This window comes from Myodes glareolus, chromosome 19, assembly GCF_982192425.1.
Source record: "Myodes glareolus chromosome 19, mMyoGla1.1, whole genome shotgun sequence".
Lineage (NCBI taxonomy): Eukaryota > Metazoa > Chordata > Mammalia > Rodentia > Cricetidae > Myodes > Myodes glareolus.
In genome coordinates, this window is record NC_142044.1 from 38,828,510 (window position 1) to 38,854,141 (window position 25,632).

The 25,632-nt window shown below is 41.9% G+C and overlaps 1 protein-coding gene across 26 annotated transcripts in view; it reads right to left on the minus strand.

Moving 5' to 3' along the window:
* Window positions 1-25,632, minus strand: part of Rbfox2 (RNA binding fox-1 homolog 2) — a 252,997-nt gene that overhangs the window by 14,746 nt on the left and 212,619 nt on the right. For 6 of the 26 annotated variants that reach the window (XR_014997860.2, XM_085678296.2, XM_085678301.2 and 3 more), the window contains 8 exons: window positions 24,478-24,624; window positions 20,640-20,693; window positions 12,073-12,165; window positions 9,376-9,436; window positions 6,686-6,739; window positions 6,475-6,569; window positions 4,559-4,701; window positions 1,014-1,053 (listed from right to left, as the gene is read on the minus strand). Coding sequence is in view for 25 of the 26 variants with exons in the window: in XM_085678296.2 (XP_085534422.1) it covers window positions 1,014-1,053; window positions 4,559-4,701; window positions 6,475-6,569; window positions 6,686-6,739; window positions 9,376-9,436; window positions 12,073-12,165; window positions 20,640-20,693; window positions 24,478-24,624 (687 nt within the window). In the remaining variant the exon portion in view is untranslated. Of the gene's footprint in view, window positions 1-1,013; window positions 1,054-3,429; window positions 3,493-4,558; window positions 4,702-6,474; window positions 6,570-6,685; window positions 6,740-9,375; window positions 9,437-12,072; window positions 12,166-20,639; window positions 20,694-24,477; window positions 24,625-25,632 lie in introns of all 26 variants that reach the window. The other 20 variants (XM_085678299.2, XM_085678305.2, XM_085678298.2 and 17 more) reach the window with 14 other exon arrangements.

The following is a 25,632-nucleotide window of genomic DNA, read 5'->3' on the forward strand; positions in this document are numbered from 1 at the left end:
CTCGAAGCCCAGAGAGGCGAGGCTACAGAAAGCACCCCTGGGAATGCTGACCTGCCCTACCGAGTAACTTCCTATTTATTGCTGTATCTTTTTATAAAATTGTCTTAATGATTTGGGTCGGTAGACTATGCTAGCATTTAGAAAAAGACCATTTGGAAAGCCTCCTACAGTCTTCAAAACTCAAAAGCTCTTCCTGTTAGCTACAACACTTTGTCCATCGTTTAGTAGTATGTGACCAAAAAAATCATGTAACTTCACTCCAGCTAGATGGATGATGGATTAAATGCCACCCTGGCTGATGGAATTGGCAAATCTTCACCATAACTGAAGGGCTGTAAGAGTCCAGGCTGTGAATTATGCTCCTCAATTTCCCTGGCTGACCCCTAAGAAACAGAGCCCTGGCTGTGGTCTTCATCTGAGATCCCCTAGTTACTTACATGAGCTTCTGAATATCAGCTCCTTGATGGCACTTTCACAAGTTTATGCTCTTTAGATGATGTAAAATCAGAAAGAACACAGCTCAGCAAGTTTATTGCCGTTTACACACACCAAAGCCCTAATGCTCTGAAGAGGGTGTGAGATGGGAAGGGAAGCACAAAGGGGAAAAAGCTGGTCAGGCTAACCTTGTCCTGCTATTCATGTATGCAGATGATGAGACAACAATACGACTTTAAACCTGCTGATCATCTCACAAGGTAAGAGATGCCCAGAACACTCGTGAGCGTAGGGAAAGGGAAGAGTATGTCCAGTAGACTGACCCCAGCAACCGTCATGAGACCCAAAGGCTTAGTTTTTGCACCCAGGGGCAAGCGCAGTGGCAGAGAAGCATGCTTGCATTCTTAAAATATATAATATATATATCCACAAGGAAAAAGGAAAACAAAAATTAAATTATATTTTTTTAAAAAAGGAAAACAAAATAAAACGAAAATAAAAACAAAACAAACTAAACAGAAAAAAAAGGCTGGCTTGTCAGGGGATGGGGTCAAAAAGGCCCCGGTGTGTGTACTTACATAGAGGTCAGCACCGTAAAATCCGTCCTGGTAAACCACACTGCAGAAATCCACACAAAAACAAAAACAAAAAAACAAAAGAACAGAAACACATTCCGGTTATTGAGGACGGCAGCATGCACATGCGCTACACAGGCAGGTGATGTATGAATGTGACCTGGACATGGGGCCGCGCAAGCTGTGACAGAGATGTGCCAAGTGCACACGTGCGTTCCACGGCTCCAGGACATGCAAGGAGAGCTAAGGGTCTGCAAAACTAGACCGAGCACCTGGACACTGGGTAACTCAGACTAATGACACAAACAGTGTTCCTGGCAGGGCCTCATGTAGCTGTCTGAGATCTGCTGGTTTAACAGATCGACTTTAGAATCTGGAGCATTTTTAAATGGAAGTGTGTCCTAGGAGAACGCTGTTCTTTAAAAGCGTACAAAGGGTAGGAATGGTGAGGGATTAACTTCACGAAGAGAGTGAACAAAACGAATTCCAGAACCTATGTGTGAAGTGTGTTCCAAATAATGCTTAATAGTGCATTTTCATTTTCAAAGTAAAGTGTAGGCTTTTCCTGTTATCCATACATCACCTGCTTTTCACCCTGCACATTAGACATGCGATAAGATTTGGCTGATCACACAAGCATGCAAAGTATTATTATTCAGCATTTTTGAGAACCAATGCAACACCTTGGAAAAACAAGTCAATCAATTCTGACCAAAGTAAACAGAGAAATGTAATTAAAATAAAAACCAAAAGAACAAAACAACCAAAAATACCCACAATGCATTGCTTTCACAAGCAGAGGTAATGAGCTCAAGGTTAAGGTGATTGGTCCAAGAATTGAAAGGTGCAGTGGGATCCCAGATAGTAACAATATAATCCAGAGTGGGAAGGAGCAACTGGAAGATTTTAAGGGTTCTTTCTTAACTAATAGTCTAAGAATTCTGAAAAATACAATTGGTGACGGAAGCACTGTGCATGCCTAGGCCTGTCCTGTTTGATTTAAACAGTTACCCTGAGGCAGCTGTGGGCAGGCCTCACTCTCCTATTTGGTAACGGGCTTTGTCAAGCAGGCAATATTAGTTTTTTTAAATATAAATCTGGAGCAGCACTACACTGTTATGCTTAAAATGCAGATTTTTCTCCAGCCTTATGAAGTGCTTTTGGATACATAGATTTTCCCCAGAACATTATTTTGGGACCAGAAGACATGAACAGTGGTAGAGAAAAGACAAGCTTTCTCTCACATTTGTCAGGTCAAAACTTGGCTGTTTAAATGTATTTTCAAAAATTTGTTTTTGTTTATTCAGCTAGATAAAATGGACAGTTTCTTTTTCCAGTTATAATGAATAAGCTAACAAGTAGGGCCACCAAGTTGCAAGGTCACACCTCGCAATGCACCAAATGCTAGGCCTGTTTTGCGCTGCAGGAAAAGCAGACACTTTCGGTGCCTGTAAGTAGGCTTTCCCTGCTGCAGTCTCCATTTGCAGCTAGAGTCTGGTATCAGGTTGAATGTGCCTCTCCAATGCATTTTCAAAAAAGACCTGTGTAGGAGAAGGCTGATGAGTGGCAAGCATGGAGGCCAAGAAGATTAATCTTCATTAATGTCACTGAGGGGACACAGGCAAAGACTATAACACATTCCTTCTATAAAGAATGTTGCCATTAAAAACAAGATATTTTTGTTCTAAGGCAAATCACTTACTGTAACTATCCACTTGAATTCTAGAAGAATTCTGATCATCCCTGTACCCAACGCCATAAGAGGCTAGAGCACAGTGACTCACTAGGCTGAAAGCAATTCTAGGCCATTCCCCATGAAATACTGGACTTATTCCTTGCCATCTTCCATGTAAATAGATGGTATAGTTAATAAAAAAGAATACAAGGGAAATTAGTGTTCAATGCAACGCACAGAAACTGACATGATCAGACAAAAAAGTTAAGATTTGTATAAGCAAATATATATACCTGACACAGACTTAGTAGAGAATGGTTCTTAAGTTTGGCCAGTATACTGAAAGGACCTACACTGAACAATAGGTAGTCCCGTGTAGTCTGTGCACTCTCCCTGCAAATGTGGCGACAGTGAATGCTTTCGGGTTGGAATGGGAGACGCATCATGAGCAGTTTTTCTAGTGTGCTGAGCTTGCAAAAGATGCACTTTTATGTTTCACTCAATTATTTCTTGGTGAAACAAAGCTGTATCTTCAATTAATTTTTAAAAAAGAGATGTCAGAGGTTGAAGGTCAAAGGTCAAGTTGAGACAAAAAAGGATAAAATTAAAAGCAAGTCATGGCAGAAGATGGAGATGATGGAATGCATGGGATTTAATTATCTATAAATTGCAAATGAAAGTTATTCTCTGAAGCAGTTCCCTTGCAGTGTCTTGGAGTCTGCCCACTTCAGCATGCATACTTGCCTTGTCTAATAAAAATGCTTTAATTCTGTGGCATGGAGGACTCCTAATGGTATGTCCATTGGTCTATGAATGAATGAATGTTAAATTAGTATACCTCCTGGCGAAGCCAATTTTGCTATCAGAAAGGGACATGCTATCTTCCTTTATGTTTTAACTAAAAAGCAGCTAATTGGTTTTTCTGCAGCTATTTATATTTCTTCAGAATATAGGAAAAAAAACCCAAAAACAACAACAGCAACAAAAAAAACTTCATAGGCAGAGAAAAGATGAAGAAGAGAAATGTCAAATCTTTTAAAAAGAGAAAGTCCTTGGTACAACTGAATTAGAGAAGTTCACTTTATATAAAAATATACGTTAGGCTGACACAGATAAACAACTGAAAGCCAATTTGCCATCTTCCCTCCTTTTCCCCATTCAAAAACAAAGGATTTTTTTGTTGCTATGGAATCTTTCCACTGCATGAGACACCCTCCACTCCAAACTGAAGGCGAGGGATGCTCAGCTACACCAGCTGCCACCGTTTCAGAAGCAGCTGCAGCCGGGTTCCTCCTACTTCTCCCTCTCTCCCTCGATTCAATTGGACTTGGTTTGTCTTTGAATTCACCTCTTTCAATCTGTTTCCTACAAAGAAAGCAAATCCATTGTGGGTAACTAGCTTTGCTGCTCACTGCCCAGGCAGAGAAACCATGGGGTGGGCACATGTGCTGGCCTCTGGCCCCACATGGGGTGGTGAGACGGGGTGAGCACAGCAGACGCAGTCTGGCACTAAAGTCTCCAGCTCCTTTCTCAGTTCTCTGTAGTAGTGTTAATCCACACTCGTGCGCTGCTGAGTGAACTCCATGCCAACACACCACTAGCAAACACAAGACGGCTCTGGCTACTATCTTAAGCCGTCACCATGAAGGCTTAAGGTGGCCAAAATGAGGGTTTGTATAATGAATTGACCCTTGGTCACATTTCTGTATTTTGGTTCTTGCCCTCTATCCATTGATTTGAAAATATTCACACAGCATCTAAATGCTGCCCAGCAACATCCTAGAAATCAGAGCGGTTCAGAGCACTCTTTCTTCCCTTCTTTTTGTATCCAATTGCTCATTTTAGAAACGTGATTCTGGAATCTAATGCTTACCCTGGATAGGCGGGGATGGCTGTTGGAGGTACTGCTCGAACTGCACCATATACTGTCCGCCCTCTGCCCCTCAGATGGGCTCCTCTGAATGCAGCTGCCGTGGTGGCTGCAGTTGGGTAAGGGAAGCCAGGAACTAAAGGGAGACCCAAAATATGACAGAAATTTCAACTTGCTTTCAGGAGCCAGTACAAAATCAGACTGAGAATCAATTATGGAAAAGGTAGAAAGACAGGCACCAAATCTTTCCTGAAAAGATAGCAAGTATACTGATTAATACACTCCTGACACTGCAGCGTTGAGGGAAGAAGTGGAAAGAGATACACAGGATGATCAAGCAATGATTCCATGGCTCATTCATCACAAATCTTGAATTTACTCTCCCTTTTAGGTGTTTCCAGTAATAATGCATGATAATAGGAGTTTCTACCAGAAGCAGCTCTGAAAACCACCTCAGCAAGATGTACAACACTTAGTTTCTGTAGTGGTTTAAATTGGAGTAATATAAATTTTTTAACTAGTCAATTATTAACTTTATTTCTAGTTTATTTATCTATTTATTTTTTTGGATTTTTTTGAGACAGGGTTTCTCTGTAGCTTTGGAGCTTATCCTGGAACTCACTCTGTAGCCTCGAACTCACAGTGACCCACCAGTCTCTTAATTTCATTTCTATATGTTATTATGTAATACTTATTCCTCAAAAGGAATGTTCTTTATATATTTTTACATGGTACTAACCTCCAAGGCAAACAACAGTTTTTAGAGAATTCATTTGTCAACTTTATTTCTCTAAAATATGCATACATTTGTTTTTTAAGACGGGTTTTCTGTGTAGCCCTGGCTGTCCTGGAACTCACTCTGTAGACCAGGCTAGCCTTGAACTCACGGAGATCCGCCTGCCCTTGCCTCTCTAGTGCTGGGACTAAAGGTGTGCACCACCACTGTCCAGGCGTCTCTAAAATATTAACCTTCCCAGCCATGCTGTATCCTTTAATGAGGCAGACATTTTCCAAAGGCCTGTTCTAAGTATGCTTTGCTCTGGAAGTAATGCAGAAACACCCCACTCTGCTAAATCCAGTTGAGTCACACCTCCTGCCAGGGGAAAAGGGCTTGGGTCAGAGTGACCTAGAAAGAGTAAAGAGAGTGGAGGGTAGTCACTGACAGAGGAGCTGTGCTAAGTGGTATTCCATGGGAGTGTGGGCCTGGGGTGGCGAGAAGGCTTGAGTAATGCAGTCTATACACACTCATGTCTTTGACTACCTTATCCCTTAGAGAGGATATTTACATTTCACCCTTTGCATACTTTCCAGTGATTTTTGTTTAGTGGAAGGAAGTTTCTAGTGTGTGAGTTACACAGAACAGGGCACTGTGGTATCTATTATCCTTTCAAGAATGTTCCCCCAACCCCAGCCAGGCATTGATGGCGCACGCCTTTGATCCTAGCGCTACAGAGGCAGATGCAGGCGAATCTTAGTAAGTTCGAGGCCAGCCTGGTCTACAAGAGCTCCAAGACAGCCAGGGCTGTTACACAGAGAAACCCTATTTCAAAAAACAAAACAAAAACAAAAAAGAAAGGTTCTTTTTTTTTTTTTTTTTTTTTTTTTTTGTCAGTTCTATACCATGCTAGGAGAAGAAAAACAGACCAAATTAGCACATCAGCAGCAACAGTAAAAACCCATGCCAGGCTGGGCATGGTGGTGCACACCTTTAATCCCAGCACTTGGGAGGCAGAGGTAGGCGAATCTCTGGGAGTTAGAGGCCAGCCTGGTCTACAGAACAAGTATCAGGACAGGCTCCAAAGTTACACAGAGAAACCCTGTCTCAAAAAACCAAAACCAAAAACCAAAAAAACAAACAAAAAAAACCAAAAAAGAACAACAACAAAAAAAAACCCATGCTAGATCAGTGTAGGCTACTTACTGATTAGAGGAATGTAAGTGTTGATGCCTCCTCTTCCTGACAAGGGCACAGCCGCCTCATTGCCTAAGGACACATCAGCTTGAAAGCTGGAGGCTAGGTGCATTAAAAAAAAAAATAAAAAATAGAAACGTGAAAAGATTACAAAGACACAGCCACATGAAAAGCACAGCAGCAATTATGTGTCAGAAAGGAAAGCAGCACAATACTACCTGCATATAACTCAGGGCCATACACAGCTCCAACTACTGGACTCAATTTCCAGCCTGGAACAGAAAAGAAGACAGTGAATGAGTTATAACTATGTGAACTCTGCATGTCAAGATGGTTCCAGGCCTCTCTGGACTGCTTTTTCCCCCGAGGTTAGACTTTACAGGAAAGGGCAACGGTCTCATCTTTAAGCAGCACCACTGAGGGGATGAGGGCTTGGGCAGGTAGGCAGGGGTGTACAGTACAGAGTAAAGGGCTGGGAAGACAGAGGGATTGTTCAGAGCCGATTGTCTATGGATGCATCTGTGCAGACTGGCTTGATTATTAACTGACGCAGGAGAGCCGAGCCCGCTGTGGGTGGCATCATTCCCTAGGCAAGTGGTTCCGTGTTATATAGCTAAGTCTGAGCTTTTCAGTGGTCCAGTAAGCACTGTTCCTCCACAGTTTCTGCTTGAGAGCTGCCCTGAATCCCCTAACAATAAATACGTGCTTTTAGTCTGAGTGTTTTATCACAGCAACAGACTGAATAGAGCAGAGAAATAAAATGGAGAGAAGAAGGTGGAGGGGGGGGGTGAGAAGAAGAGGAAACAGAAACACACTGTAGGATTTGGCAGACAGGATCTGCTCTGAGCTTAGAAGACAGGCGTTTGGTGCCAATGACAACACTTCCTCATCTGCCACCTAACAGTACTTTCCATTAGAGGCTTCGGTAAAGTGAACTCTGACTGAATTCAAATGTGACCTGGAACCTGATGGCACATTCAGCTGTACCACACATACAATCCCCTTTCATAGTAAAAGCTGGGGCTCAATAAGTAGGAAGGGAAAGACAGGCAGTAATAAAACATGAAATCCACTCCCATCTTTTGAGCATGGCTTCATGGCTTCTGAGGTTTTAATTTGTAACAAACATATTTGATGAGCATATTACTCAAACTCTGAAGGACAACACAGTGATGTCAAACATTAAGTTCAAGATTTAGAAATGTGGAGTTTCCAAATAATACTATGTTGGGAGAAAATTTTATTTTTTTATATACTTACAGGAATATGGCAACATTTTGTTTGTAAGCAAGGGATATATATACTCTCTTTAGTAGTGAGTGAGCAAAACTCTATATAAAAACTCAAGTATCTACTGACTTTTCTACAGGAGAAGCAGCACACCTGTATTTGTTTTCTAGAGGGGCTCGGCCACTGACTTCACTTTCCAGCCACTGCCATTGCTACACTATGAAAATAGGACAGAGAAGGAAAGGCCAGTTCTATTGAAATTAGAGATTTTCTTTCTTTCTTTCTCTCTTTTTTTTTACATTTACCGTGTGTGTGTGTATGTGTGTGTGTGCGCGCGCACACACACATGAAGCACACATATGAAGCAGTCAGAAGACAACTCACAGGAACTGGTTTTCTCCACCATGTATGTGTGTGGGTTTAACTCAGGTCATCAGGCTTGGAGGTAAGCATCTTTACTTACTGGGCCCTTGCAGTCCAAGCTATGTGCTCTGGAACTCATTGTCCTCCTTCCTGCCTTAGCCTTGCTAGTGCCAGGGTTACAGGTATAAGCCATCATTATCTGGCTGAAATACCTCTGTCCAATCCCCGTTCTAATAAAAATGCTCACGAGGGCCAACAAGACGGACGGCTCAGTGAGTAAAAGCATCCGACACCATGTCTGCTTGATCCCTGGGTCTGTATGGTGAAAGGAGACCAGACTAGTGTAGTTCTGAGGGTGTCTGATTTCCATGTACATGGACCTGCACACACCTCCCAAAATGAACACGATGCTCATGTGGGCACTCATGAACAAATTCATTTCCTCCAGAGCTAGAGTTTCATGTAGTTCAGGGCCACCTGACATGAGTGTTGGGAACTGTACTTGGGTCCTCTGCAAGATCAGTATGGGCTCTTAACCTGAGCTGTTACTTTAGCCCTAAATTTTGTATTTTTCAGAGAATGCAAAGGCCTCTATTGTCTCTGCTACTATATGGTGTATTTCAGGCTGGCTGGCCCAAACGTCTGCCTGTTCTCCTGTGTCTGTCTCGGATCCCTGGGTAAAGTGCTGGGATTACAGATATGGGCCAGCAGATATGGCTTTTCATGGAGGTTGCAGTTACTGAACTCCACTGACAAGGTTTGTATGCCTAATGCTTTTTACCTTAGAAGCCACCTTTCTAGCTTTTGTTTGTGTTGGGGCACATTATTCACTGAAAAATCCCACTCTCACTAACATTCATTAAACTTACTACGTGACATGTCATCACGGAATAAAGAGCTACACCCTAAAGCCCCATGGAAAGCAAGGGATCGAGACCTACAAAAGAGACCAGGCTTTTCCTTCCCACTAATCCAGACCACAGTCATCTGAAGAGCCCAGCGGGAAAACACACCAGGGCCACCAGGGCCACCCAGGCAATTCCCACATGACAAGGAACTACAGGAGACTAAGGAGGAGGATGCTCACAGGCTACCTAGTCTGCTTTAAAAGGTAGCCTCAAGCGATAGTATTGTGTAGAAGATGAAAGTTAATGAGAACAAAACCACCTTCATAAGTAAAAAGCTTAGCTTAGTTTTAAGGAAAAAACTTCTAAGAGGCTGGATGTGAACTGAGAAGATGGTCCTAGAAAGTCATGAAAACTCCATATATTTACGTGAGGACGACATTCCCCCAAGGCAGCTAGTAACTCCTCACCATTTGCATATGGTGTGACCATCTTCTTATTGGTCATGACACGTGCTGTGGCATTATTCACCTAAAAATAATAGGCAGACAAGAGGGGAGGGAGGGACATATTAGGAAACATGACACCGCTCATCCAGTAATATAGTACATAATTAAAAATGTAAATTCCTGATAGCATTTAGATAATTAACACAGCATTATGAAATATTCATAGGATTTTAATGCAAGTGCTTATTAAATGAGGCTAACAAGAGTAAAATGCAGTTTCCTGGTCTCTTAAGAGAAAACTGTGGTTGTTCTTCCTCACGGCACTTCAGAGAAACGGAGCAGTTACAGGTTCTCTGGCCGGCCTTGAGCTGTTTCTGTACTGAGGACAATTTGGCAAAAAGTAAACAGGGAACAAGTGTATCTGCAAATGAATCTGGAGCTTGTCTGTACAACAGAGGCTGCTACCTTCCTCTCCTGTGGGTCAACTTTTTTTCCCCTAAACTGTTTGGGATTAGTACATAAATCCAGGAACTATAGATTCCCGAGTTAACAGTCTGTAGGGTCATCCTCAATTTTCTAGACCACATGAATTACTCATTTAAGATAAAGTTTCCCGAGGGTCTTTGGCACAGGTGCTCACAGTGAAGAGTGTTTCTCCTGTGCTGTGGTCCTTTCTAATCCCAACAAAAGCATACAGTCTGGGCATTCTCCACACCAAGGGAAGTAGGCCTCACCAAGATGGTACTGCTAGAAAAAGGAGGGATGAAGCCTAGGAGCCAGGACACTGTGGGCGTCCTCAAGACCAACCCCAGAGTTCCTGCCAGAAAAATAAAGCCTCACCATAAATTCAACCATAGCCAGCCTTAAGCTCAGAGCTTATGAAATATAAGTGTGTCTCATTTACTGTTTGAAGCAAAGTCTTACTAGGCAGCTCGGGCTGAGCCTGCAATTTGCTATGTACTTCAGGCTGGCCTCAAACTTGTGTTCCTCCTGCCTCAGCCTCCTGAACGCTTAGATTATATATAGGCTTGTGCCTCCAAGGCCAGCCTACATTGTCTCTAGGAATATACATTGTGCTAGTTTTATGCTATGAAGACCAATTTTAGGTAAAATTGGAATTTAGAAACATTTGATATCTTTTATGATTTGTAGGGCAATCCTCTCCCCGCCCTTCCCTGTTAGGACAGCTTGAAACTCCATTTACTCTAGTTTGACCACCAGATAATGCAAACATTTCACATTTACAAGGAAAGAATGGAAGACAACAAGGATGAGACTGCGAGCATGCAATTAACACACACAAAGAAAAGAAAGAAACAGCTTCGAAAAGAGGGAAATGAACAGCGAGGTCGGAATGTAACAAGAGCTTGAACTAGCGACTAGCACAGAAAGCCACCAAGCAATTCAAAGGAAAAACAGCCAGAACCAACCAGACACTACCAGTCAGCAAGAGACACCAACAGCTGCCAGACAGAGAGGAATGGGAAGGAAAAAAGGAAGGAATGAGAAGCCACAGAAAGAGAACAGAGTGGTGGGGAAATAGGAGAGAATGTGAGGAGGGTATCAACGGAAAAGAGCTGCAGTGGTTTGGGAAAAAGGGAAAAGAAGTTGGGGTAGGAAGTGCATTAATAAAACCAGCCAAACTGGAGTTCAGTAACTCTGAGTAAGATGCGCAAGGGGAAAAAAAATCATCATGAAGTCAGTAACCAAACAGCTCAGACTGCTACAAGACAGGATGTACATCCAAAGTCCAGGCGACATCACCCCACAGCAGTGAAAATAAAAGGGGCGGGAAGGGAGAGAAGCAAGTCAAACCACATCTGGTAGTGTTAATGTGAGATGGCAGATGGACTTTTTCTCTCTTAATTGTTTTGTGATTACATTTTAAAAGCTTCTTCTCTAGCACTTTCGATTCACTTACCGCCAACGGGCACCATCGCCAGCATTGTGTATAGTTACCATGGAAAGAGTGAGTCAAGTGAAGGGCCCTAAATGCTAAACCATTGAAAAGGGGGAAAAAAGCAAAATATGCAGACATCTTACTCGAATGGTGGCTTTTATATTTAATACTTAAAAAAAAAACTGGTAAAGAAGAGAGGAGCCAGTTAACCCTCAATGCGTTAGTCCCTCTCAGTATCTGTCCATCTGTCCACCAGCTGCCCTTGAACTCTCTGCGGTCAACTCTGTAATCAAGTCTTGAAATTCTTGGTATTAAGTAAAGTTTAGAACTACCAGAGCTTTGGACTCTGTCCTCCCCCCCCCCCCAAATCTCCATCATCGTCTATCCACACTTATCAAACGCACATGGAGGGGAACTGGCCTCCAAGACACAATGTTACAAGCTAGGTAGTTTTCAAACATTTTAAAAGTTAGTTTTGTTTAGGCCTCATACAGGAATTCAGAGTCTTGCAGAAACTGAAGCAAAGAAAAAAAAAAACATCAAGAGAGCAAAGGATAAACATTTTGGAAGAGGAAAAAAGGGAATGAGAGCACAGGTAAGCACACATTCCCCGCCCCCAACTACACCTCAGACAGCCAAGGGCGGGGGAGAAGCAGACAGGGTGCTACTTTTATATAGTGTGGTGCAAGGAGGTGAAGACAGACACAGACAGGTGTGCACACACGGACAAGACAGGGCTCCAAATGTGAAATAAGTGAGGCAGTACACAAAGAGAAAGAAAAATATAAACGAGAAATTGAATTATTGAAGACATGCACCTCGATTTTACGGCCCTCTACCACGGTGCCGTGCAATTTCTCCCTGGCCCTGTCTGCATCAGCACTATTCTCGAAAGTTACGAACCCGAATCCCTGCATGCAGCGGGAGAAGGGGAAAACATGCACATGGTTATATTTAAATACTCATCTCTTGGTAAACAGAGAAAACATCACAGTATGAAGTGACGTCAGCACAACTAACACCAGCAATTTCTTCCAAAGGCACATTTTTGATCCATGCATATTTTGTAAAGGGAAATTTAAACCCAATAAAAGGATAAAGAACTGTAATAATAGTAACAGTAACTTAATTAACAACAATAACAATAACAATAAAATATAAAGTACGTGAGACCAGACCAAGAGTAAGGTAGGAAGTTACTTGGGTTAAACTATTTAACCAAAAATCTGAACATAAAAACAGAACCAAACCACAGAACTATTATTACCATGTGCACATGCACACATTGGTGCATGTGGCTGGCAGAGGTAAATGCAGTGTCTTCCCCAACTGCTTTCTACCTTATTTTTATTTATTTTTTAAACATTTACTTATTTTGTGCGTATGTGATGGGCATGCACGTGCCATGGCATACAAGAGTGAGGTATGCGTCAGAGGACAACTTCCAGGAGTTGGTTCTCTCCTTCCAGCTAGTGGGTCCCAAGGATAGGACTCAAGCCACCATACATACATACAGCTTTAAAAAATATTTGTTTATGTGTGTCAGGGGAAGTATGTGTGTGTTACAATGTGTGGATGGATGTCAGGGGACAACTTGAGTGAGCTGGTTCTCCTTCCAATATGAGTTCCAGAAATCAGTCTCAGGTTATCAGGTTTGGCAGCAGGTATCTTTAATCTGCTGAGCCATCTTGATATGTCTGGTTCCCCCCACCCCATGACTGCGGAGGATCAAACTCGGGTCATCATGCTTACAAGGAAAGTACTTTACAAACTGAGCCATCTTTCCAGACCCTGTGTTTTTCTCTCAGTTGACTCACTGACCCCCAAATCTATACTTCTTTCACATTCAAGGTTAATGGCTCCATGATAGGATTTAAAGGCATTATTTTAGCTTCACTTTACCTTTGGGAGTAGACTAACTTCGGGCAATAGTGAAGTCTAGTTCTGTGGGTAACAGCTGTAGAAGCAAGGCAGACTACCAACAAACCACAAACAACTAGAATGTTTCTTCAAAAACAATTTTAAATGATCAGATTGGCACTTTACAGAAAACATGTGTACAGCTGAATTCTGGAAAACTGATACCCTAAATTGCCTAAATATCACGTATCTGTTGATGTCTGTCTCTGCTGTTAAAGGTAAACCAGTGATTTTCCACATGAGAAAGAGAAGGAACAGGCAGCTCACGACCTACTTACAGACTACCTCAGTAAGTGCCCACCAAGTCCACCCTCCACGCTGTAAGTTCTCACTTCCTAGAAGCTAACACCTGCAGAGGGGACCTTCAGGACTCCTGGGGAGTCACTGCTGTGTAAGCATGAGCAGGCCTCCACATATAAACCCAGCTTAGGTAGATGTGACCCTTCAGCAGTCGAACTGCTAATATGGGAGGTGGTGTCTGAGGATTCCAGTGGAGCGTTTCTACCCACAATTTGCATACTACTACAAATACTACAGGAGGGCATGCTCTGACAGAAAGCAAATGGACATTTTCTGTTGTGGAACATTAGGGGCAATTGTTCTTAGCACTCTCCTAAAGAATGTATACCTTTGTTGAAAACAGTAACAGGAAAGCATTTTCAGATACACATTTTAATGTTAACCTGTTGTAGGTACTTTGATAACCTCAAGGTACAAAAGGCAAGTTACTAAGGATGCCAGTGTCTTTCTTTTTTCTGAAGATGACCAGATCCTGAAGACAAGAAGCCAACTTTCTTACCCAAGACTCTACCAATTGGCAGGCAAGGTGAACTGTTTTTTAAGAAAGGTCACATACAGTCTTGAGTTTTTGAAGATTTACTTGACTTTAATTGCCCGTGTGTCTGTGTGCACATTAGGTGCAGGTGCCTGAGGAGGCCAGAGGCATCAGGTTCCCCTGGCGCTGGGCTTAGGAGAAAATGAACTGTTTGATTTCAGCTCTGGGAACCAAACTCAGGGTCCTGTGCAAACGTGACGCATTTGTGGCCTACTGACTCATCTTCCCAGGTCTACATTAAGAGTTTTTACATCAAACTGAGAAGAATTTAAACTTCATTCCAACTGATTCTCAGAGCCATAACTCTTACGTCTTTGGTTAAGCTAATAAATTATAGACAGCTCTGACTGTTGTGTGGAAATGCAGACTTGGTTTTAACATGACTGCCCATGTGTGCCTGTGCACCAACACCCAAACTGCACACAGCTGTCCTCGTACAGCTATGGGGACAGGGCAGTGAGGGCAGATCTGGTAGATCCATTCTACAGGTAAAGAATGATTTAAAATGAAAGGTACTACCCTGTGTTACACAGTGATGTTAGAACTTCAGCTTGATGGACTGCCTGCGGACTCTATTTGCTAAGTTGCATTATTTTGCAAAGCCCTTGTTTCTTTTCTAACCAACCATGAAGTCTCTGATGGCTTCTCTTTTGGGATGTGTGAATGAGACATAAGCAGCACAGTAACTATGTCAGAAGAACAGAGGTGGCATCACAAGCACTGACAATTTCCAGGCTGCAAATGACAAAGTTTAACACTAAGATCCATGTTAGGGGTTCTCAGTAATGACTATTTGGGGGGAAAACTGCATTTTCAAATGTCTAAGTGTTTTATACTTTAAGGTGATCAAATGTCAAAGGAAATGCTAATCAAACTAAAGCAGTCTTCCCTGCAAGCCTTCCTGGTGAGCGAGGAAGAAGGTCACTTGATGGTTGGGATACTCTGATATGAAGTAGAGGTAAGATTTCATTCTTTCCTTTGAAGATAAACAGACCCTATGTAGGCAGAATAATGCTCTCCACCCCCTAAGTCCCTCAGATCTTAATCCCTGAAGTCACAGAATATGTTACCTTGCAAGGCAAAAGGGATTTTGTAGATGTGATTAGATTAAATGATTTCAAGGTAGGGAGATTACCCTGACAATCCTGGTGGGCTCAATGCAATACCAACGGTATCTACAAAGCAAAGGAACACAAGAGGGCCAAACTCCATGTTAGTAGCTTCAAAAGGTCTGGCTGCTCATGCTGGCCCTGAAAACAGAGGGGCCACAGACCAGTAACAGCAGGCATCTTCCAGAGGCCCAGAAAGGTAAGGAGCTTCCCAAAGCAACATAGCAGAACTTTCAGTTCAGCTCCCTAAGACTCACTTTAGATGCCTGACCTCTAGTGCTGTAAGGTAATAGACACATGGCTCTTAGTCATCAGACTTTGATGTGGGATTCCCCTCTGTATATATGTACCACAGATTAAGAAACTGCTTTGGGCCTGTAGCAGGGCAGAACAGAGGTAGGCTGGGAAAACGAAACTGAATTCTGGGAGAAAGACGGTGGAGTCAGGAGAAGCCATGTAGCCCCCACCCCCACCAGAGACACATGCTGGGACAGAACTTTACCCAGTAGGTCACAGTCACACAGTGATGCACAGATTAATGAAGATGAGTTAGTTTAAGATGTAAGAGCTAGTCAATAAGAAGCCAGAGGTAATAGGCCAAGCAGTGATTTAAATAATGTAGTTTCTGTGTGATTATTTCTGGTCTGGGCGGCCAGGAATGAACGAGCAGCCTCCTACTATAAGACTTGTGGTCAAAGCATACCCCTCCCCTAAGAATCAAAGTCTATTTGTTAGGAGGGTAGCCAAGCATTTTTGTTAAAACTTTAAAAAGACATTTTTCCCCATCAACCTAAACCCCATGCTTCCTTATCTAACACATTAATATTCCAGTTTCAATACTATAAACTTGAAGTTTGGAAAAGGCATAGGAACTATACTAAGGACAATGACAGCTTCTCTGGGCTTAAGGGTCATCAACAGGAAAACATGCTCTGAAAACCAGGATTTAATGTACCTTTATCCTTCAAAACTGAAGTAAGTTAAGTCCAAACCTCTAGTTTTAAAGGGAAAAAATAAAAAGTCTAAATTTAATACAAGCAGCTTTAAAATGACCATATAAGTTATGCTGAAATATAAAATTCAACCTGCATTAGTATAATATATACTAATAAATATGTGATATAATTTGTAATAAAGGTAATTACTCATAAATTTTTTTTTGAGACAGAGTCTTACTGCTATCCTAGAACTCTCTATGTAAACCAGGTTGGCCTTGAATTCAGAGATCCACCTGTCTCTTGCCTTTCAGAGTACTGGGATTAAAAATGTGTGTCATCATGCCCAATTTACTTTTTTTTTTTTTTTTGGTTTCTCTGTGTTGCCCAGGCCATCCTGGAACTCACTTTGTAGACCAGGTTGGCTTTGAACTCACAGAGATCCACCTGTCTCTGCCTCCCCGAGTGCTAGGATTAAAGGCCCACGCTATGATGCCTGGCTTACTCTTAAATTCTTAACAGGAGGAAACAGTTCAAGTGTGTAAGACAATGATAATACTCGCATTAATAAAAAGTAAACCTTTTTTCATTAAAGAAGATGCCACGTTTGCTTACATCAACCTATTCAAAAGAAATAAATGTGTGTCACATATACTTGAAATTTTCTGACAGTAATTAAAATAGGAGATGAAATTAATTTTAACAACATATTCAATCCAGTGTAATCACGTATTATCATTTCAATATGACAGTAATAGAAAAATCCTATTAGGTGTTTAGCGTTCTTCCTATGCTAAGCCTCTGCAGTCTGATGTGTGCTCATGGTGCGAATCTCAGACTTCTTCACATTTCAAAAGCTCACAGAGGTTGCCACAGTGGACAACACAGGTCTACACATACTTGTAGTAGGGCTCTCTGTCCTCCAGTGCTAATGAAACATTCTAGTGCTGCAGCAGCTCTTGCCCAACTGTTTTAACTGTACTTAAGAAACAGAGCGTTGTGTTAAGTGTATGGCCGTGCTCCAACTTCTATCAAGAGGAAGAGTGTGTTCATACCTGCCTTGAAACCCATTTATCATCAATGACACACAGGAGCCAAGTAACTGTCACCTTTTTGGTCTGGCCTCAGGCTGTAATAAGCAACAAGCAGTAAGATGAAACAGTGTAAAAACATTCTTTTAAATTGTGATAATTTTTGAATTTTTCCATCTCAAAAGAATGAGAAAGAAAATTTACCACGTAATTTTTAAGGGAGAAATCAAAAGCAGGCGATCTCCTGGGTGTGGCCAGAACACAGAGATTACAAAAATAAATGGGGTGGGGAAACTAAAACTCAGAAAGTGGTCACAAATAAAAATAAACGAAGCCTTCTGGACACATATATTGTTAATTAAGTACAGTGGAAAACATTTCACACCATCATCTATCAACTTTACTGAAAACCACAAAGGCTCACTTAGTGTGACTTCAAAGAAAATCTTTTAACCATATTTGGAAATAAATAATTTATCTTCATGTGAAAACAGAAGCTAAGGTAATGGTCAAGACAGCACAGCACAGCTCTTGTGTGTGGACAGGAAGACACTGTGCGGCCCCGACACTCCAGTCTAAAGCCAGAGCCTGTCATGAGGATCCACCTGAGAGAAGGAATGAAAGCACGCAGGCACGCATCAATAAGCATGGGAATCGTCATGAAAACCTGCTCTGTAGCTGGGTGATGGCGAAGAGGAGTGGAAAGTCCCAAGTTCAACAATGGGGTGAATGTAGGAAAAAAACTCTCAGGCATTGGAACCTATAAGCAAGAACTACCAGCTCAAGTATCCCACAGCTAAATGACAGCCAAAACACGAGTTTTGTTGAAGAGTCCACCTGGGACACCAGTACGGAAGTGAAAACCAGACTCAAGGGTGGATGTGCTGTCGTGGTTTTTCTTTTACTTTCTACTTTTCATTAAGGGTCTGCTTTCCCTCTGTAAAGATATTTTAAAGTCGGTACTCAAAGGAGTTACAAAGAGAGTAATATTGTAGCTTATTATTTAAATTGGGACATTTTGAGGAAGAAGGGACATTATGAATAGCTAATAAGACATCAGGAACAGACTTGGGCTAATCTAAAATGTATGACTGGTCTATCTAGGTAACTGCACGACACGCTGTTGCTCTGCTTCTACCAGTGAAATCTGAGAATCAAGAAAGCTGTGGATCAACTCACACTCACTTCTCTAGAGTCTTTGAGGAAATGAGCTAATTTTTGGGTCAGGAATATTACTTCTCATCATACATTCACAGCAGACTCCACAGGAGGAGCTGGAGAAGGCTAAGCAGAGTGCAGGGAACACTGCTCATCCCCTTCCAAATGAACTCACTATAAAAAAAGACAGTTTGGGATGCAGCCCACTGACTGAGTGCTTGCCTAACAGGCAAAAGGTCCTGCGTTCCAGACCCAGTACAGGGTGGGGGAGGGTGTTTTCATTTTGTTTTGGTTTTTGGTCTAGAATAATTTGGTTAAATACCAATGTACATGGCAATATCACTTATTGTAGGCTAATTTATGACTAGTTTCGTTACTACTTAAAGACTTTAATAAAGCTAATTTCTGCATAGAAGAGTATGCTGTTTAAAAGCCAGGGCAGGGCTTCTGCTAAAACCATAGTACCACAATAAAATCTTTCTGAAATTTTGTAGTCAACTCCAAATATATAAAAGAAATGAGAAGCCAGGTGTGGTGCACACCTTTAATCCCAGCACTCAGGAGACAGAGGCAGGGAGATCTCTGTGAGTTCAAGACCAGACTGGTCTACAGAGTGTTCCAGGACAGCCAGGACCACATAGTGAAACCCTGTCTCAGAACAAAAACAAACAAAACAAGAAACCGAGAAAGGAAAAAGGAAAGAAAAGAAGAATGCTTATTCCTTCTCTAGGGTGGATCCCAGGAGACATGGCTGGGCTGACTCCACCATCACTTTTCAGTAGATCTGCAGTGGGGTCCCAGGGCTGCCTACAATGGGAAAGGCCTCACACAAGTCAGGAAGGCAAAGGTCCCATCCAGGGTTTTCTCTTCTGAATTCTATGCTTTGCTCTGGACACACTTACCAAACAGCAGTGTCTATAATACAGCCCAAAGAAAGCAGGGGCAGTGAGGACACTGCCTAAAGTTACAAAGTTTCCCCAAAGGGAAAATGGCAGGCATGTGCCATTATTTTAAAATGAGATTTCATGGGAGAGGTAACTGGTTATGGCAAAATTAAGTACTGGAAGCAGATGAACCCTAAAGTCAGTGAAAACCTTCAGAAAGCTCAGTTTCCTTCCCTTACAAGAATTCAGTCATTCTTTTCTGTCAGGAGCAAGTGCTCAGTACCCGAGGCAATTATATTGGCCTTCGGGCTGGTACAGCTTAGCTAAGATTATTTGAAGTACTCACAACTTAAGGCCAAAAGTGTCTCAATTAACTACTGTAGATAAATAGTGTGGTCAATGATCTTCATTTACTGATTTTCATTTTCATCTTCATTCGTATGCTACCACCTTGAAGCCATGGTTATTTACCCACTTTGTAACTAAATGCTTAATAAAAATAAATGTAAGAAAATACAAGCATCAGTAATTTTACAGGTTAGTTAACAGATTCACTTGAAAGATACTTACCAGGTTAAGAGCTGGAGGAAGGTCTGTATAGACATATTAATCTTTTTTTTGTTTTAAATGGAAGCTGGAAGCTTAAAGTATAATTACCTCTTTAACAATGAATAAATACCAGTTATTGGTATACTCTATAAGGGATGCAAGGGTACTGAGGCGTCAGGACAGTGTGCATGTGTGCATCCATGCAGGTGGGCGGGAGGTGAGGGCTAGCAACTACTAAAGCACAGGAATCTGCAGTGGACTGAAGAAAAGTAAATGTTAACTCATTTACTCCAGTTAGCTTTTCCTTAAATTATATTCTTGGGGCTTTAATCATGGCCAAGACCTATTTGAAAGCAGCAGACATGACCAAATAAAAATTAGTTTTAAAATCACTAATTAATAAGGAAAATATTTAAACTGAAATGACTGTGTAGAGGGACTGACCACATACACTCACATGGACAGATACTCCGCTCATTCTAATATAAAACCTGTTGGAAGCCCAGAGCATCCTGAGGCTCATGGCTGTGACTTGGGAAAGGGAACACCTCACTACTAGCTGAGCGAAGGCTTGTCAAAATTACTCCAAAGAGAACAAGCAACCCAGGGAACTGAGAGAAAGGAGCCCTCACCGAGTTGTTCTAAGCATGCCATGTTGGCATATCACAAACTTGACTAGTTCCAAGAGAACTTGGAACAGATTTTCACATCCTCTTGGTGCCTCTCTGCCTTTGACAGTGTAGGCTGACCCAGGCTGGCTGAGGAACCTTGCCTCCTGCCCTCGAAACTACCATACTCCTCCACTCTAGCTTCCCCTGCTTCCTGACACCCTCCCAATGTGAGCAGCCTCTTTCTGGAGAACTTAACTCAGGGAAGATACTTGGCAGCACGGGACCCACTTCTGCTCTGTTCCGGTGAAACAAGTCTCAGGAAGCTGAGCACCAGACACTGACACAGGGCTTACCTTGGAGCCGCGCTCATTAAAGATTATTTCCACATCTAGGATTTTGCCAAACTGCTGCAGAGACAAAAACAAAGACACTTACTTAAGGTCAGGCTTTGTCTAGACACTAGCTCTCCTTCTGAAGGAGACAGCTTTTCTTCTTTGAACTACTACTCTTTAACCTGCATGTTCCCACGTGTCAGCAGATCCAACATGAGCTTCTGAAAGGGCCCCATTCGGCCAGTGGCTCCTCTATTCACTCAGGTGCATACATGTCCATGCGTGGAAGTCATAATCCAAACACTGCACATAGATGTCCTACTGGGTCTTTTTCTAAATGCTACCTTAATTTAAAAAATGTTTTTTTAAATGTCTCAATTTTAAAAAGTTAAATTTCACCAAACAGAATCAGTACACTGTTGAGGGCACTCCCTTAAAAACGATACAAAAGTTAGATAATAAAAGGAAAAAGAAAACAGAGATTAACCACAGGCCTTCCATTTTAGACCACATGGCCTTCTATCCCTTCCTCAGGCATACAGATATAACAGCAGATGAATGTCGCATACTGCTTTTGTCTTTGGAAACTGTGAACAATGACTGGCCCCAATAAACATGCATTTGTTACAATCTCTATAGGTAACATAATGTTCTGTCATATTTAAAATATTTTTGACAAAAAAATGATTCCACTTATTTGCCAGGGTCTTGATTCAAGACAGGGTCTCTCAGTGTAGCCCTGGTCATCCTGGAACCTGCTCTGTAGACCAAGCTGGCCTTAAACTCAGAGATCCGCCTGCCTCTGCCTCCCAGGTGCTGGGATTAAAGGAATGTGTCACCACAGTCTGCCTCTACTGCATTTAATAGTTCTGTAACAAAATTTTAGGAGTCTTTTAAAGTAACAATCTGTTCAAAAAATTATTTAAATATCATCTCAGAGCTAAACCTTACAGAGCCACCAAGCTCTACTCTTATGTAGCTAAGCCCCACACAGCTATGCAGGGTTTGCACCTAGTCACTTGAGAGAGCTGCTGAAGGACAGTCTGAGAGAGAGGGAGGCTGCAGGGCCCTCCTGGGCGGCACTGACTTGAACTGTCCCCCATTATCTGCTTCATTTGGATTTCAAACTAAACTATACAAGGTTGGAGAAAAAGTCCTGAAAAATAGAAAAACACAAAGCAGAAATGCCATTTTCATACTAAAGTGTTAATGCTTCAATCAGTAAATTGTTAAAAGCCCAAGTTTTCTATGTTAGATACTTGTACTTGATTCTAGTTCCATCATTAACAGAAAATTGAGAAAATGAAAAGAAAAATGGTTTTTATTATTATATATAATAGTATTTGAGAAATTATTTCTATGCCTATCTTATAATAACTAACATGGAATGTTAGGCTGTTATTGTTTTTGTTTGCTTGTTTTTAGCCTTTTCTATTGCATTCCTTATTTCCAAGACAGGGTCTCTCAGTGTAGCCCTGGCCATCCTGGAACCTGCTCTGTAGACCAAGCTGGCCTTGAACTCAGAGATGCGCCTGCCTCTGCCTCCCAGGTGCTGGGATTAAAGGAATGTGTCACCACAGTCTGCCTCTACTGCATTTTCCCCCCATATCTATATTTTATTTTTTATGAGAAAGTAATTTTATTAAATTATAAAAGTTTCCATTTCCGCCCCTCCTCCCAACACCCTCCCACTCCCCCCACTCCCTTTCCTCCTCCCTCTCTCCACTGCATTTTTTAAAAAATTTATTTTTTGTACATTGGTGTCTTCCCTCCACGTATGTCAGTGTGAGGGTGTTGAGTATCCTGGAACTGGTGAGAAATGCCATGTGGGTGACGGGAATTGAACCTGGGGCCTCTGGAAGAACAGCCAGGACTCTTAACCATGGAGACATCTCTCCAGCCCCTTCTATTGTATTCTTATATAGTTTTTTTTTATACAAAAGGTTTTTTTTTATTTGTGTATGTGTATGTCTGTGTGTGTACATGCATGCACATATCTATGTGGGTGTCCATGAGGGCCAGAAGACTGTGTTGGAACTTCTGGGTCTGGAGTTACAGAGGTTGTGTGACCCACCATGTGGCGCTGAGAATTGCATTCTGGGCCTCTGCCACAGCAGCAAGTGCTCTACCAGCTGGACCATTTTCTCAGCTCTTTCATAACCATTTTTTGGAGCAAGGTCTGCCCTCTTTTATGATTAAGAAGAATGGAGCTGAAGTAGCTGTGCTGGCTAACTGAATACAGCATGGAATTCCTGCTTTCTCTGTGTTGCTGTTCTAACAACAGGCAACCAGATAGAAGAAAAGAGACACCAAGATGTCCTTTGTAAAGAAAAAAACTTCTTCCTACTTTATGCTTTTGGATAAGGCATGAATCATTTTAAGAAAACACTAAAGGACCAAGACAGCTCTTGGAAGGCCACATCCTTCTGACTCAAGAGAAAACATCACTAACAGATGTCAAGCCTGCTGTCCTCAGCATCCAAGACTGAGTCTCTACTGTCTCTGATGGGTGGTCAGAAGAGAATCAGACAGCTCATTTTCTTAGCCGTGCCTTCTTCCACATGTCCACTCTCCTCCCTCTAAAGATGGGAAACAGCTGTCACCATGACACATGGCAAAGCTTTTTAGGTACTTCAAGAATGTCATTACACCTTAACTCTGACCTTATCTTTAATGGCAAAAATATATCCAGGTAGTTAGCTGTGACAGAACTTGGCTCCCATGCCTTGTCACCACGAAGTGGCACAGCCAGGCCACAGGAGGGCATCTGACAAGGCAGTCAGCTATCCTATGAAACATTTAGGGAACTACTGACTGTTTTCTGTCCTAGGTCAAGCTAATAGCAGCCAAAATAAAAAAGACTTAGAAGCCATTCACTTTCAATGATAGGACTTTATGCTAATACACGTTTGCTTTTGTGATGGTAATTTGGGGAGGAAGCCAAACAGTTGAAGGAACTCCAGTGTCCCACATTTGGAAAACAGTGTCCCACGTTTTTAGATGCTGGCCCTGACACTACTGAATATGAGGGTTGAAAACAAAATCCTAGAGATACTGGTATTACTTCATTTACTTCTAACACTCAAGATAGAAATTATTACTTCATTTTAAATTATAAACTTCAAGGTCAAAAAAGAGATTATATGAATTTCCCAAGGTCCTAAATAACTACTTATATCCTAGGCTCTTTAAAATGCCATTCCTTATTTGCTCCATTTAGATGTGCCCTCTGTAAGCCTGTATTATCTACACTGCATGTGTCCTGAGACAGTGCAGCAGTAAAGACCAGAACTAATGCATCCTGAACAAGGGAAATGAAGGATTGTGAGGGGCAGGAGGCAGTAACATGTCAGGAAAATGAGCACGCCGCTACACAGAGCACTACACAGAATCTCTTGGAAACCTTTTATAGTGCAGAGGTCCAAACTGCACCCTAGGAAAACTAAATCACACCTGGGTGAACAGTACTTTTTAGGCTCCCCGGAGGATTCTAATGCACCCACAGGTTAGGAATCATGCTATAAAGGATTGTGGATGTCTGCTCTTTTAGTGAAACCAATAATATTCCTGACATGTTCACTAAGATTGGTGTGAGAAGGGCGGTCACCTCAGTGGTTTGGGCACTGACTATCTCATCTTCAGGAACAACCTCAGTCCTAGCTAGCTGCATGTAGTTTCTGTGTCTGTGTGACAACCTTTAACACTAATGTCTAGGGTAGGAAAAGGTTTTCAGACAAAAGTGATTTACTTAAGGCTCTTTCTTAACTTATAGTTTCACCCTAAAGTCCTAATGACTAACAGTATCTCTGGTGGATTAAATTGTTTCAGTTAAATCCATAAAAAGGTATTAGAGACTTACCCCAAACATTTGCCGGAGGTCAGGGTCCCGGAAGCGGAAGGGAATATTAGAGACATGTAGTCGCTTGGGGGTGGATTTACTCTCTGAATTTTCACTACTTTGTGTCTGTGACTGTTGTCCATCTGTCTGTGCTCCACCTTCTGTCTGCTAAAGAAATAAATGAACACCATGAAACACAGTAATTATTTTCCAAGAATGATGTGAACTGAAGTTCTCCTCTACTACAGTACCTGTTAAACAGTAAGCAAAGATTTGTTACTGTCCTTTTAAAGAAGAAAAAGCTCAAGGTGTCATTGATGCTCAATGCTTCTAGTCTACAAACAAAATTTGGGTCTTTTGATTATTTTTAGTCCATTAGCAAAATGGGAGCACTGGCACAGAACCCTCTGTGGTTTGCTGAAGCCCACGTGGAGATGTAAAAATAGCCCTTCTCTTCTCAAGCCCCGAGTAGAGCCTTCTATTTTTTGAGACCTCTCTGTTTTGAAAACAAAGCATCCCTTGTGCTTGGTTGTAGAGGTCACAGTCTCTTTAGCTCCATTGCCTCAGACTCTCAAGGAAATCAGTAAGGCAGTACTTTTTAACATTCTATTCTCTTTTTGGTTTCAGAGTTTACAATGCTATTACTTACGAAGGTGGAAAAACCTAGTGATGACAGTCAATTTACCTAAAAATTGAGGCAGCTTCTTATCTTGAATTCATCTTTATTCTCACCTCTCCCTAATTCAATTCCAGGTGACTCTGGTATTAGGGGGATACTTACCTGTGTGTACTAAATGCAGGTTATGTTTCCAAGGCTTTATGGGGCCCAGGCTATTAGATAACACACAAGTCTGTCTGTGTCCATGATGACAGAGTACAAGCACCCTTTCCTTTGAAATTTTGTTGTGTCTGTATGAGTGTATGCATGGGGTGGAGTATGGTGCAATGTGGAAGCCAGACAAGGGTACCAGATCGCTGGGAGGTGGAGTTAGACTGTTGTTAGCTACCATGTGGGTGCTGAGAATGGAAATAGGGTCCTCTGCAAGAGCAGTCAGTGTCCTTAACCACAGAATCATCTCTCCAGCCCCAGGTAGTGGACAGTTTTAACGAAATATAACAGATACACATCTGATCTAAATATTCCCACACCAACTTTTCAAAGTTCCTATATTGCTA